At 54.8% G+C, this 14847-nt stretch overlaps 2 protein-coding genes across 2 annotated transcripts in view; one reads left to right on the top strand and one right to left on the bottom strand.

Annotated features, from left to right (window-relative positions):
* EFNB1 (ephrin B1) overlaps positions 1 to 1161 on the bottom strand; it is a 46040-nt gene extending 44879 nt beyond the window's left edge. Inside the window, exon 1 of the mRNA XM_082061899.1 lies at positions 897 to 1161. Coding sequence (XP_081918025.1) covers positions 897 to 1012 — 116 coding nt within the window. The 5' untranslated portion in view covers positions 1013 to 1161. The remainder of the gene's footprint in view (positions 1 to 896) is intronic.
* LOC309444091 (chromosome-associated kinesin KIF4-like) overlaps positions 1 to 14847 on the top strand; it is a 474457-nt gene that overhangs the window by 225930 nt on the left and 233680 nt on the right. The window lies entirely within an intron of this gene.

Below are 14847 nucleotides of genomic sequence, written 5' to 3'. Positions count from 1 at the left end.
GTTGGAGCAGGAAGGTGGTGCAAATCGATTCCCTTCTCCAACCCTCAAAAACTCCTTTTTTTTTTTTAAGGGAGAAATGGCCAAGATAAACAAACACTGTGATTTACAAGATAAAGCCCAGCAAGGGGGCTACACCACCACCAGCCCCCAGCACCTTCCACTCCTCCTCCTCCTCGCCCTTCATCCCGGAGAGCTGCGAAAGCTCCTTCTCATTGTTCCTGCAGCTCAGCCGGGGCCCAGACACGAACATACAACACACATATATATATATATATATATAATTTAAATGTATATATAGCCGGAGAGAGGCAGGGGAGCAGCCCCGCAGCCGGCCGCCCCCCCGCCTTCCTTTTAGAAAAAAAAATAAAAACAAAAAGCCACAAAAAAAGGAAAAATAAAAAGAAAAATCGATAATAAATCCAGTTCTCGCGTCGGCGTGGGACGGGGGAGCAGCGCCCCGGCCCCCCCGCAGCCTCCCAACCCGGGCACGGGGAAAAGTGAGAAAATTCTGTAAAATGAAAGGGTTTTTTAAAAAAATAAAACACGTTTTTTAAAAAAAGCGGAAAAAGATTACAAGGAGAAGAAAACGTTTAAAAGCCCAGAGGATTCTTAGAGGTTAAAAAATAAAAATTAAAGCACTTTCTGTTTCTAAGGGAAGGTGAAGGCGGAGCAGCCGCCGGCGCTCGGTCCGTTCTCCAGCCGGGGGTCGCTCCTCTCCGTCCGTCTCCCGCAGCCTCCAGCCGATCATTTTTCCTTTAAAAATCCTGCGGTTTTCGTATTTTTTAATTTTTTCCTTGGTTTAGGGGCTTTTTTTTTTGTTTGCCGGGGGGGGTGCGAGGTGGGTTCCCCCCCCACCCCACGCTTCCCCCCCGCGCCCCCTCCGTTCCGCCACGTACTTGGGGTTCGCGGCGCTCCACGACACCGGCTCCAGGCTCTTGGCGAACGGGGCGGCCAAGCGGCACAGGGCGAGCAGGACGCCCAGCAACCACCGCCCGCCGCGGGGCCGCGCCATCGTCCCTCGGCGGCGGGACGGGACGGGCGTCAGGCGCCCATTCCGCTCCCCCGCCGCCTTCCTCCGGCTCCCGTCCCGCCGCCTCCGCCGCCTCCTCCTCCGCCGCCGTCCCCTCCCGTACAGCGGCACCGCCCGCCGCGACGGCCGCTCTACCCCTCCACGCAGGCAAATGGAACGGGCAGCCCTAAGCGAGGCGGCCAATGGCTGAGGGGAGCGGGGGGGGGGCCTTGAGGCGCGGGGACACGCCCACTTGGTTTTCTTAAAGGGCGCGCGTAGCTTTTTTGTGTTTTCTTGTATTTCACCGATTTAGCCGATGTAACCGGGCAAGGCGGGGAGGGGGGGGAAGGCGGGGAGGGGGACGGGCCGTCGGGGCGCCCCCCGGCGCCCCGACGGCCCGTCCCCCTCCCGTCTTCCCCGTCTCCCCGCCCCGTATTCAACCGCGATCCAACAGCGCCCCCTAGCGGACACCGCTGGCCCCGCCCCTGCCCGCACTTGGGAACCGCGATCGGCCCGAGGTCGCCGTTATCGCGGCTTTTTTTTGGGGGGGCGGATAATGGGGGAATTGGCTCCGATTTGGGCCGATTTACGGCGAAATACTAAATAAATCCTTTTCTTTCATTTTTCTGAAGATCCGGTCTGTTTTCTTTCTATTACAAACATTTAAAACACGTCTCCGGAGTCAGTTCGCTTTCTATTACAAAGAGATAATAATACTAAAAATAAAAATAAAAATAAAAATAAAAATAAAAATAAAAATAAAAATAAAAATAAAAATAAAAATAAAAATAAAAATAAAAATAAAAATAAAAATAAAAATAACTCTAGTGTCAAATCCATTTCCCGTAAGAAATATCTTTTAAACCCCCCTCAGTTTCCTTTCTGTTATGAAAACAAATAGATGTAAATAAATAAATAGGAAAAGCAACACACTCTGGAGTCAGTTTCCTTTTTATTAAGAAAATAAAAACACTGGAGTCAGTTCACCTTCTATTTCAAACATCGAAAAGATCTCTGGAGTCAATTCCCATCCAACTTAGGAAATGTCAAATGCCCTTGTTTTGCGACACCCTGAGACACATTTCTCTCCGTTACTCTTTTTCATGCCTCTATTTCCACATTTCTTCCCAGGTAAAACCGTTTTGTCAAACTGGGGTGGAGATTTATCACATTTCTGCATTTTAGGGTAAAAGCAGCGCCTTGCTGTCTTGGTGACACCTGAATTCTAAAGGGATGGAAACGCTTGAGAAAAGAGGGGGAAATAGAATTTAAAATAAGAATAATAATAATAAATGGGATTATTTGGAGGGAGGATCGACAGGGCGACCCGCGGGGCCCACGGCCCTGCCCGTCTCTCCCTGCCCCATCATCTCCGGCGCCGACATCCCGCCGGTTGCCATGGCGATGGCGGCTCAGGTGGGGATGCAGGAATCCCTGGGAAGGAGGACGCTCTGCCCAGACCACCCCCATGGGCAGGGGAGAAGGAGGCGGGATCCCTTCAGGATCGAACCCCCCTGGCCTCAAACCAGTGGAGCCCAGTTTGGTACTGGGGAACAGGTGCAGGAGCCAGGCAGAGTCACCAACCTGCATCCAAAGGTCACCCTGCGCCATGTTTTTGTGGGTGACAATGGCACGGCTGCTCCTGGCTCACTGGGACACCTGGGCGCTGGGTGACACGTGGGCACTGGGTGACACCTGGGTTTATTGCCTCTGCCCACGCAGGAATGTCTCAAGTGACACCGAACCAAACACCTGTAGGGTGGAAAGGCACCGCGGCACAGGGAGAGGTGTCACTGGTGGCAGGGGACACCTCAGCAAAGTGGCACCACTCCTGGAGAAGGGAAAAGCCCTTCCCAGTACTTCCCAGTGTCGCTCCCCTGGCAGGGAACACCCACCCAGTGAAGTCATTCCGGGACAAAATTCCTGCTTTTCCCACCCAGCCCTGCAAAGGAACCTGGTGGTGCTGAGCCAGGGCGACTCCTCAGATGGTTCTGGGTAAAAATAGAAAAAATAAATGAAACAAAACCAATAAACTAATTGGAAAATGGGATGTGCTGGGAGCAACAACACCCTGTCCTTCTCCAAGAGCAAGTGTGCGGGGAGAGAGCAACAAGAGCGAGTGTGCGGAGAGTGCACAGAGACCGTGAGTAGAGGGTGCACAGAGCACGAGTGTGCAGGGCAAGTGCACAGAGAGCGTGGGAGTGGACAGTGCACAGAGAGCCAGTGTGCAGGGAGAATGTGCACGGAGTGTGCATGGAGAGTGCACAGAGTGTGAGTGTGCAGGGAGAGTGCACAGAGAGTGAGTGTGCAGGGAGAATGTGCATGGAGCGTGCAAGGAGAGTGCACAGAGTGCAAGTGTGTAGGGAGAGTGAACAGAGAGTGAGTGTGCAGGGAGAGTGCACAGAGAGACGGTGTGTAGTGCACCTGGAGCATGTGTGCAGTGCATCCAGAACAAGTGTGCAAGGGGAGTGCAGAGAGCCAGTGTGCAGAGAGCGTGCACAGAGAGCAATTGTGCACGGAGTGTGCACAGAGAGTGACCATGCACAACGAATGCACACAGGGAGTGTGCACAAAGAGTGAGCGTGCATGGAGAGGGCACACACAGAGGGTGTGCGCGGAGGGAGCGTGCACGCAGAGATCACACACAGAAAGCGGTCACAGAGTGAGTGTGCACAGAGAGAGCACACGGAGGCTGTGCATGGACCAAGTGCGCATGGACGGAACACACATGGTGAGAACACACACAGAGCATGCATGGAGCAAGTGTGCACGGAGAGATCACACCTGGCGAGCCTGCACAGTAAGAGCACACACAGAGACTGCACAGTGTGCCCACAGTGAGCACACACAGACACTGCACAGTGTGCCCGCAGTGAGCACACACAGAGACTGTGCACAGAGCACACACACAGAGCACACACAGAGACCGTGCACAGAGCACACACACAGAGCACACACAGAGACCGTGCACAGAGCACACACACAGAGCACACACAGAGACCGTGCACAGAGCACACACACAGAGCACACGCGGCGAGCGTGCCCGCAGTGAGCACACACTGGCTGAAGTTCAGAGGCCGCCCCAGCTGCGGGGCTCCCCCCAGCCCTCCCACCTGTCCGGAGGATTCGCGTGCCGTACGTCATGGGAAGCAGCGCTTATATGATCCCGTGCCAAGGACACGTATGCGCACACAGGCACAGGGGGTGAATATCGGGACACACGCAGCGTGACCCCGCACCAGCTGCGCGAGCCGCTACGGGTGCCCCGGCCACCCAGAGCCGCGGGCGCGGGGGATGCAGCTCTGCACGCAGGACTGACGATGCGGGACTTGGCTCCGGGTGGCTCTGGCTGCCTTTGATGTCCGGAGCAGGGGACAGCTGGGCGATGGATTAAATGACTGTGGGTGTCACGAGTTTCAAGGGACTCAGCTCCTGCACGGGCTCCCCGGAGGGGAAGGCTGCAGCTGGCTCCCTTCCTGGGAGGGTGCAGGGGTTTCCAGCAGCCCAAAAACCTGGAGCTCCCCTGGAATCTTTGCTGACAACTGGGGGCGGCTGTGGGAGAAGAAAGGACATCACTTAATTCCCACATTCTTCATATTGTTGGGGCCACACGCATCTCAGCACATCCCCTGTACATCACACCATCCCCTCCCCACACCGCGTGCCCTTTGGTCTCCTGGCTTCCATCTCCTCCCTCGTCCACCTCCCTTGAAACCTACTTTAAAATGGTAACGTGATTTTGGGGGGCGAGCTGGGGGATTCACTCCCACCTGCTTCGTTCTAAAGGGACAAGGTGAGAAAGCAGTTTTTGCACCCCTTTTGGTATCACCCCCAATCTGCGCAGCTCCACATCATCCCCCTCCTCCCCAGCAGCTTCTTGCCGTGCACAATCACACCTTCATCAAGTGATGATCTCCATCCCAAAATGTATTCCACAGCCACTTCATATTTAAATTACCTGAGAAATTTCATAGCGAAAGAGTAATGGGATAAAACAGAGCGAAAGGAAATTTAGGCTGAACACCAGGAAAAACTGCTTAGTGCTGAAATCTGCTCGGCTGTGGGATGGTTCCCTCAGGGAAGCGCTTGAGTTATTTAAAACTCACCTAAATAAAAATCGGCGGGGAATAAACTTTGCTCATCCCAAAGGCACGGGCACCGTGGGGCCTGGTAGATCTTCCCCTGAACTATTTTTGGGATGAAAGGGATGAGATCTCAGCGGGCTGGACCCACACGGCACGCGGATCCCAAACGGCTTTGCGGGGAAACAGCCCCGTGCAGATTGGGGCCGAAATTCAGGATTAATCCAACCCACTTTAAAAAAGAAACCCACGGATGCTGGGTGCGGGGAGATACCTGACGAGCCCTGCACCTATTAAAGAGCAAACAGCCCAGCAAAACGGGTGCCAGAAAACCAGCGTCACGCTGCGAAATCAGAGATCGCGCTCAGAAATGAAGGTGATGTCAAGGATTTGCTTTCGCCGTGATTTATACCGTCGTTCCTGCGCTCAGGCTCCTGGAAACTTGCACCTTCTGCAGATGTGCTGGCTGATTAAAGTGATGCAATGTATTCGCGAGCTGTGTAATACGATTTTAATTAAAAAGCCCGTATTCTAACTGAAAATCTGCTCCGGCTGCTCAGCCCCAGCGCCGCCGCTGGCGCTGCCCGGGCGTGGGGGCACGTGAGCCCGGTGGGAAACGCAGCAGCACAAGGTGGTCGGGTTCCAGAAGACCCGTTTTATGGGGCTGAGAAGTCTCCTGAGTAATGATCCAGGGAAAGGAAGTATTAAAATCTTTAACCAGTTTTCAGAGATGCGATAATTAAGGTGTTGTAAGCTACAATTGCCTGGGAAAAAAAAAGGAAGGCGAGGAATAAGATTTGGATCGTTTCAGAAGTGGCCATGCATGGGTTTGAGGTTAAGAAAAACAAATTTAAAATAAAAGAACGAGGAAAAGAAAATTTCTGTAAGAAAAAGAAGGTGTAAAAGGTGACTGAACAAGGGCCTGCGAGGAAGAAGAGCGGAGAAAGCGGGAGGGGGGGTGCGGCCGCGGGCACTGGGGGGTCAGGGAGCCTGATTGAGGAAAGCGCTCAGCACCATCCTGCCATCCACCGGCTCATCAGGCGCTTTAATGGAACCCGAGCATGGGCATAATGCTTAAGCATCTTCAGTGAGTTGCTCCCTTTCATCGGGATCTCTGGGGAGGAAAGAATATTGGCTTAAATTAATGAGGCCTCAGAAATGGGTGAGAGAGATTGAATTTACTGCTTTACCCCGTGCTTTCTGCGAGGGACGGGCAGAGGCAGCTGCTGGTGCGGGACGTCCCTCCCTCCTCCCGGGGCAGGACGAGGTGACACCAAAACCTGCATCCCTGGCAGGGCTGGGATCACCCGAAAACACAACGGGGGTGCAAGCGGGGCAGCGGGAAAGTCCTGAGCAGCCAGAAGTTCCCAAAAGCCAAGTCCTGAGCAGGCAGAAGTTCCCAAAAGCCAAGCTGCGCACACTAGAAGTCCCTGCCAGGAGGAGATTGTCTTGCTCTTCTAAAGAGCAAATGCAATGAGTGGTAGGGAGCTATTTTTAGAATATTGTAGGGAACATAATGAAAATTACTCAAATTGGCCCTAAACTGCACGGTAATATATCCGAACAGCAACGTGGTGGGGATATATCTATATCTATATATATATATATATATATATCTGTAAGGTAGGAATCTACCCGCCCGTGCAGAGCGTGCTGGAGGAGGAGGAGCATCTAACGGGGCACGGCAGAGGTCATTCGTTAACATGGTCCGTAACGACCTGGCAGAAGGTGTGAGCAGCGTGTTAATGACCTGGCGGAGAAGATAAGCAGCTCGTCAATGGGATTCCCGCGGACGCCCCATGCGGGGGCTGCGCGCTCTTCCCAACAGGGAACACGAACGGGGCCCGAAACACGCACAGGAAACTTCATGGGCTTGTTAAGGGGCCAGAATAAAAAAATCTAATCGGATCTATCTAATTAAAAACTCATCGGAGGGGGAAGAGCAGCAGCTCAGCAAAGGCTGCTGGGGATGGCGGAGCGGCAGGTCAGGTTTAATATGCAGCTATGCCGGAGATCTTCTCATCTACCTCTCCTAGGGAAAACATAAAGTGCATTTTCAGGTCACTGATCCACTGAAAGAAGGAAAAGCCCCAAAAAGGAGCAGAAGCTGGAGGAATGGTATGTAAGCCGAGATTTTAAACCACATGGATCTGTTTTCTTTGGACCGGTAGCGGCGAGGGGAAGTCACAACTGCATGCAAATATCCCACAAGGTTTTAACACCAAAGGAAAAATGATTGAGGGTGCCAGAGGAGCAGAAGGTGAGCTCAGGCCATATCCCGCCCCAGGGGAGCCCGAGGCTGTGGTTTGCACCACCGGTGCCGTGAGGGGCACGCGGCTGCGGCGGAGGCGCCCGCGGCACCAAAACCCAGCGATCCCAGGCTGCTCGCCCGCTCGCCGCAGCCTCTGCGCCTTGGCCAGGGCAGCCAATAACAGGGGCTGCCGACCTCATGGTCAGATCTGGTGTCCCCAGCGTTAGATCTGCCATCCCCATGGTCAGATAGATCTGTTGTCCTCAGTGTCAGATCTGCCATCCCTAATGTCAGATCTGTTGTCCCCAGTGTCAGATTTGCCATCCCCAATGTCAGATCTGCCATCCCTAATGTCAGATAGATCTGTTGTCCCCAGTGTCAGATCTGCCATCCCTAATGTCAGATCTGTTGTCCCCAGTGTCAGATCTTCCATCCCCAGTGTCAGATTTTCCATCCCCAGTGTCAGATCTGTTGTCCCCAGTGTCAGATCTGCCAAACCCAGTGTCAAATATGCTGTCCCCAGTGTCAGACCTGCTGTCCCCAGGGTCAGAGCCCATGGCTTGGCAGGACAGTGGGTCTCTGCTGGCTGGCAGGTGCTGGGGACAGCTGTGCATGGCCACAGTCACCATGCTGCTGCAGGAGGGACCTGGAGGGAGAGGAGCCGGACTGGATGGGCTGAACTCTTATTTCAGCTCCCAACTCATGGGCACCCCCCCAGGGCAGGGTCCCCGCTGAAATCCCAGCACGTCCCCACCCGCGCAAGTGCCCCGACCCAGCCGGTGATCTCACGTGAATGAGCTCAGAGCTGGCTGGGTCCTGCCAGGATTTACATGGGAGGCTCCAGAGAGTCTGTGTGTACTCAGAGCCCTCCCGAGGGGAGGGGAGGGGAGCGGGGCTCCCTTTCCTGCTCCCCCACCCTGCCCTGCCAGCTCCTGCTCCCTGGCAGCCCACGCTGCCTCCCCGGGCAGCTGCACCAGCTGCCAGCACCAGCTCTGCTGCCGCGGGGCAGCCAGCTCCAGCACCCCTGCACACCTGCACCCTGCACCCCTGCACATCTGCACATGCACACCTGCACCCTGCATCCCTGCACCCTGCACACCTACATCCATGCATCTTGCATCCTGCATCCCTGCACACCTGCATCCGTGTACCCTGCATCCTTGCACCCCTGTATCCCTGCATCCCTGCACCCCTGCACATCTCCACCTGGCACCCCTGCACATCTCCACCCAGCACCCCTGCATCCCTGCATCCCTGCACCCTGCATCCCTGCAGACCTGCATCCTGCATTCTTACATTCCTGCATCCTTTTATCCCCACATGCCTGCACGCCTGCACCCAGTATCCCTGCACCCTGCACACCTGCATCCTTGCACCCTGCATCCCTGCACCCCTGTATCCCCAGATTCCAGCACCCATGTCCCTGCACCTCTGCATCCCTTCATCCCCACATCCCTGCACCCCTACCTCCTGTGCATCCCTGCATCCCCACATTCCTGCGCTCCTGCAGCCTTGCATCCCTACTTCCCTGCATTCCCTGCATCCTCATATGCCTGCACCCCTCCATCCCCACACCCCAGCACCCCTGCATTCCCTGCACAGGCCATGCCCACCCACCCCGGGCATCAGGAGGAGACCCCATTTCCCCCCGGCAGGACACCAAGGCTGTGAAACCCTCCCGTTTAGGCAGAACATGCTGCCGTGCTGCCCGCTCGGGCCATGGGCTGTGCCACGCAGCCCGGGGCGCCTGTGGCAGCAGTTCTGCTCTTCCAGCCCTGCTGAGACGCTGGTTCCCAGCACGGAGCACAACGGGGCCAAAGGCAGCAGAGGAACGTGCAGAAATGATGCTTTATCTCAGCAATCGCAAAAAGGATAAACTGACATCATGAGTAGTTGCACAGCAGCGTTTCTTTTGTGGGGCCGGTAATTTGTGACAGTGAACATCACTGAAAATATCTTAATGAATGTTTATTTTGATGGCTGTGTAGGTTTGGGGTGACGTGTCCCTGGGTCTGGAACAGGGAAGGGGGCAGGGTAGCGGGAAAAAAAGGCAGATTTTTTTGACTTGCTGCCCAGAACCACAAAAATGTCTTTAAAAGGCTCCCTCCCTCGCCCCAACAGGCTCATCAGGAGCAGAGAAGAGCTCATGGAAAGAGGAGAGATAGAGAGATAGAAATTCAGAGGCAAGGGGTGAGGGGCAAAGACATGGGAAGGAGACAGACAAACACACACAGAGCAATTTGCATGTTTTATGAGTCTTTGATTTCGGTGTATTTACAACCTCCATGCTAACACCCTGGTGGGAAGTTCTGGAGATTACTGTATTTACCCTCGATTTCGCTTTACATCTTTATCAAGCGATCTGGCTGTCTCGCCTCCAGCCAGCCGGGTAACGAGCTGCAGCTACAGGTACAGACGGGCTCAGAGGAGCTCGCTCCCCCTGAGCTGCTGGGGTGCCATGGGGTGCCATGGGGTGCTATAGGGTGCTATGGGGTGCTATAGGGTGCCATGGGGTGCTGCATTTGCCCCACCAGCCACTGCACCAGGCCTGGGGAGAAAGGAGCTTTTGCTGGGATGCTGCTGGAAACGCAAAGAGAATCTTAAGAAACAGCAGAGCTGTTGATGTCTTTTTTCTTTTCCTGGAGGGATCTCATCGCTTTGTTGCTGTTGTTGTTTTTTTTCCCCGGCTTCAAAGAGAGGTGGCAGCATCTCTGGGGTCAGACTGGGTGGTTCCTGGTTCAGCGCTGGGTTTATTCCGCACAGGGGAAGAGGAGCCCGAGCGCAGAGCACTTGGTTCCTCAATGGGAGAGGTGCCAACGCTGCGGCAGCTCCTGCCCGGACAGCATCCTGTTCTTATCCCATTTCTTTCCCACTTCCACCCTCTTTGAGCCATTTTCTTCCTGTGTTTCCACCAAAAGGAGTCACACGTGCCACAGCAATGGGGCGGCCGCTGGACCGGCGGCTGCAGAACGCGCAGCCACGTGCTCTGTGTTCAGCTGATACTGGAAATGTTGCACCCAGCTCCAGAGCAACGTCCAGACACCTTGCTGTAGAACATGCTGTTTCTACCAAGGGCCTTTCTGTTGGGAGAGACAATTTTTGGCAGGAATTTCAAGCCCCGGGTGAATCTCTCATCTCATCAGAGAGACCCCATCACCCAGACACAACTGTTTGCCATCCAAGGAGCAATTGCCCGACGCTGGGTTTTGCCACCAAAAATCACACCATGACCCCGATTAGCACCCTGGAGAAGCAGATAACGAGTGCTTCTTCCAATGCCCTTTGCAACATGTTTGCTTAACATCCATCTCATGATCTGCCTCCATCCCTCAAGGCGCACCCCTAACTCATCCCTTATTCTCTGACCCTCTGAGCACGACAACTTGTCACCAAGGGAATGTTTTCCAGAGGACTTTGGCTTCTTTTAGCCCTTGGATTTTCCCCAAACAATCACGATTGTTATTTATTTTGTATTTTCCCTCAGATTCGGACGCCCATGTGCGCACCAGAAGGACGGCTGTGCCCGGAGCGGCTGTGCCCGGAGCGGCTGTGCCCGAGCGCTCTCCCTGCCCTCCCGCCTGTTCGTTACCCAACTTCTGCCGTTTGAACCCCGGGACTTGGCTGCGAGCCCCCCAGTATCTTTTCCACTCCATAATTGGGCAAACACTGCTCTTCCTATCAGATCTTCAGCGCAAGCACTGACTAGTGTCTACAAGCCCTCCGTGAATAATAAGGAATATTCAAGGAAAAACTTGGACTTTTTCTCATCTCCTTTCTGCCAGGAAACTCATTTTTGGGGGATACCTGTGGGAAGCGAAGGCAGCTGAGGCGCAGGCAGCTCGCAAGCACGGGCAGTACTCGCATGACTATTCATGGGCAACCTTTGGAGTATTTGCCTAAACGCCAAGCAGATTTGGAGGAAAAACAGGAAAGCTGCAACCCCCCAAAAGGCAGCGACCAGGCTCTGCCGCAACCTCACCACAATTCTGGCTGCAAAGACTCTGCTGCTGCAAAGAATCTTCCCCACCACCTCCTTCAGCCCATTTATATTGCCTTTGTTTTTTTTTTTCCCTGACATTATTTAAATCTTGTTCCTTAATAACTCGACAACTAAAAGCAATTAAGGAGTTCAGTGAGCAGCAGTGATTTCAGCAGCGCCTCTAAAGCGTGCCCAGCTCAGATAAGCCCAGCCTGCGAGACCAGGGGGCCGGGAGGTGTCTGGCTGTGCCCAGGGGGGCACAGGGGGTCCCTGCTGTCCCCAGCCTGAGCTCCCCCACACTCCCAAGTGTCCCCAGAGCTCTTGCTTTGGGTGCGGGGTGCACAGCCCCGGCACCGTGCTGTGCACCCCTTCACCAGGAGGTGTTTCTCCTCTGACAAAGGATGTTTGAAACAAAATAGAGAGGGAGAGAGGAAAAAAATAAAGAGGGGGAGAGCTGGGTTTTTCTTTCCCAGTGAAGCAGAAGTATTCACAAGGCAGGTGACAATTATTGGCAATAACCTGCCCCCAGCACCTGCCGGGCGATCAGTGCCAAGAGAGATTATTGGGGGGCGAAGGGGCCCTTGGATAACTTGGCTCAGAAACACGTGTGGCAGACAAAAGAAGGGGTTCATCCGTAGGGAGAGATGCTTGGCTTTGCATATGGGGCAGCGTACATAAAAACCAGACTGCCCAAAAGCTGGACCTGCAGAAAGGGCAAAGCTCTGCCCCTGGAGGTGGGCGGGGGGGGGCTGGAGGGGTCCCCATCCCGCTCCTGCTGAATTTGGAAACCTTTGTGTGCAGTGGTGTGGACAGGGCTGGGTGCGTGAGTGCCCCCACCAGCATCCTTGCAGCCAAAACCCCTTTCCATCCTCTCTGACAAAGGGCTTCTGCCTCCATCCCCGACGTAACGAGCGCCGGGGCAGGAGAGGGAACCTCTTCCCACAGCATTTTAATGAAGAAAACACCCACTGCAGTGGCAGCGGCAGCCACAGCTCGCTGCCCGCCGTCCGCCCCCCCTCGCCCCACCCAGGGGCTGCGGGTGCAACAGGCGCCGGTCGTGCAGAAACGTCCCTGCAAACCCCGTGTCTGACCCCCACGGTGACACTGGCGAGCTGGGCACCCCCAAAAAATGGTGCTGGAGGGGGCACGGCCAGGCGGCAGCACCCAGAAACAGGGGAGGAATCTGCATCAATTAGCACGAGGCAATTTTCCCACTCATCTTCTAATCGCCCGCTGCACACGCCGCTCCGCAAAGCTCATAACAAAGCGAGGTGGTGGTTTTAGTCCGTGAGCGTGCTTAAACAAAATAGAGATACCGGGCTTTTAATGTCAACACATCCTTAATTACCAGGGAGCAGGTACTTGATCCGGATAAGCCATTGCTGGATTTCTAGTACCAGAGCTGCGTGCACCCGGGCAGGACCGGCCCCGTAACGTGGGCTGTGAATTGGAGATGGGGACGGTGTGTGACGCTGATGAAAGCCCCGGTGCCCAGGAGCCGCTGGCATCTCCAAGGCCAGGCAGCAGCCCGATGCCGTTTTGAGTACTGCCCGCAAAAGGAAGTCAATAAAAATGAGAATGACTTATTGAAATGTTCCAATTTTCACTGAAAACACAAAGGATTTTTTCCTCCCAGAAAACAGTGTGCAGCTGGAGGCTTCTTTAACTGAAAATAAAATTAAATGTGAGCAAAAAAAAGACAATTTGGGGGGGAAAAAGCCCCAAAAACCAACCTGAAGGCCCTGATAGCTGTTGGAAAATCATTTCTGGGAAGTTCAGAAAGCCCAGTGACAACAAACACCATGAAGACAAAGGCAGGCAAATGCGCTTCTGGAAAAATGCAGCAGCCTGTCCGTGTCCCATTCCTGTCCCATCCCTGTCCCTGTCTTTGTCCCTGTCCCATTCCTGTCCCTGTCCCATCCCTGTCCCTGTCCCTGTCCCTGTCCCATCCCTGTCCCTGTCTTTGTCCCTGTCCCTATCCCATCCCTGTCCCTGTCCCATCCCTGTCCTTGTCTTTGTCCCTGTCCCATTCCTGTCCCTGTCCCTGTCCCTGTCCCATCCCTGTCCCTGTCCCATCCCTGTCCCTGTCCCATTCCTGTCCCTGTCCCTGTCCCATCCCTGTCCCATCCCTGTCCCTGTCCCATTCCTGTCCCTGTCCCTGTCCCATCCCTGTCCCTGTCTTTGTCCCTGTCCCTATCCCATCCCTGTCCCTGTCCCATCCCTGTCCCTGCCCTGGGGTCCCCAGCACCCAAGTCAGGTTCCCCCAACACGGAACTGCTGCACTCAGGTCACCCAAGTCCCTTTGGTGCTGTCCCCGTGTCACTCAATCCCGCTAACTGTAGTGACCCCATCGCCTGTGCAAATGCCAAGAAAAGCTAAATTGACCTAAACGCAGATATTGGACACCAGCCTGATGTGCCCTTGGCTCCTCGGCACCGGTGCCACGGGCATGTGGCATCTCCCCAGGCAAAGCCAGAGCCGAGCTGCAGCATCACCAGGGCCGGCACCATCCACCCCATCACCTCCTCTGCGTTCTGCCTTTTTTTTGGGTGAGGGCATCCCCATGGCGGGGAGATGCGGCTCCCGCGGGGGAGCCCAGACGGGTGAGGCTCGCTCCTGTCAAAACATTTCAGAATAATAGTCATAAAGCACGGCCAGATCAAAACAAGTTAAAACAGAGCCGCCAAGGTCTGGTCACCTCATAAACCACAGATAAAGCCAGAAAGGCCTCGCTAAAGCAGGTTTGATCTTCCTCCCTTCCTGTATCTCTTTCATAAACATCTTTGGGAGCTGCGGGAGAAGAGCCTTATTGATGAAGTCTGAAAACTAACATCCTCTGGATGCCGGGGGAGCCCAGCTCACTGTCCCACGCTGCGTCCGGCCCGTCCAGGGCAGCGCCAGCCTGGGCCGTTCTGCCAGCTCTGCAGAACCGCGGCCATCCGACCCAGAAGCTCCTCTGTTCACTTTAAGCCAATTCCTCGTCAAGCTCCTCACTTGAGAAGAGAGAAAAATGGGATAAAGCTGAGGCCCTTGGGCCACCCCAGCTGTCCGACCTCGGTGGGGTGTTGGCTGGAGGAGCAGGTCCCATTGATGGAGGGGGAAGCATCTCAAGAGCTTTTGGAGAGCAGAGTCGCACCAAAGAGGAGAGGGACGTTCCTTCTGTAGCAGCTCCCAGGAGCGGCGGAAGGCAGACGGGGCTTTGGAAAAGCTTCTCGGGCTTGACACCCACGTTGTGACACCGCTGCAATTAGAGTAATTGAGCGGAGGTTTTGAGCAGAGAGGTTGCTGTGCGGTGGTTGGGTTTGCTAAAAGCTTTTCTGCAAGGTCGCTCGGCAGAGGCTGGCGAGGAAAGGAGCTGCCCCGGGTCAGATGAGAAGGTCTTGCAGATTAATCACTGGTTATTGACAGTGGGTGAGGATTTGGAGCGAACAGGCTGTTTGTGCAGCGCAGGGGACTTGCAGCAAGTCCAGCCAGGGACGTCCCCATGTCCCCTTCGAAAATGATCCAGGAGCACAGCAAAGCAGGG

The sequence above is a fragment of the Streptopelia decaocto genome, assembly GCF_964273445.1.
Source record: "Streptopelia decaocto genome assembly, chromosome: 10".
Lineage (NCBI taxonomy): Eukaryota > Metazoa > Chordata > Aves > Columbiformes > Columbidae > Streptopelia > Streptopelia decaocto.
Note: the sequence above shows the minus strand (reverse complement) of the source record. Positions and strands in the feature narration are given on the sequence as shown.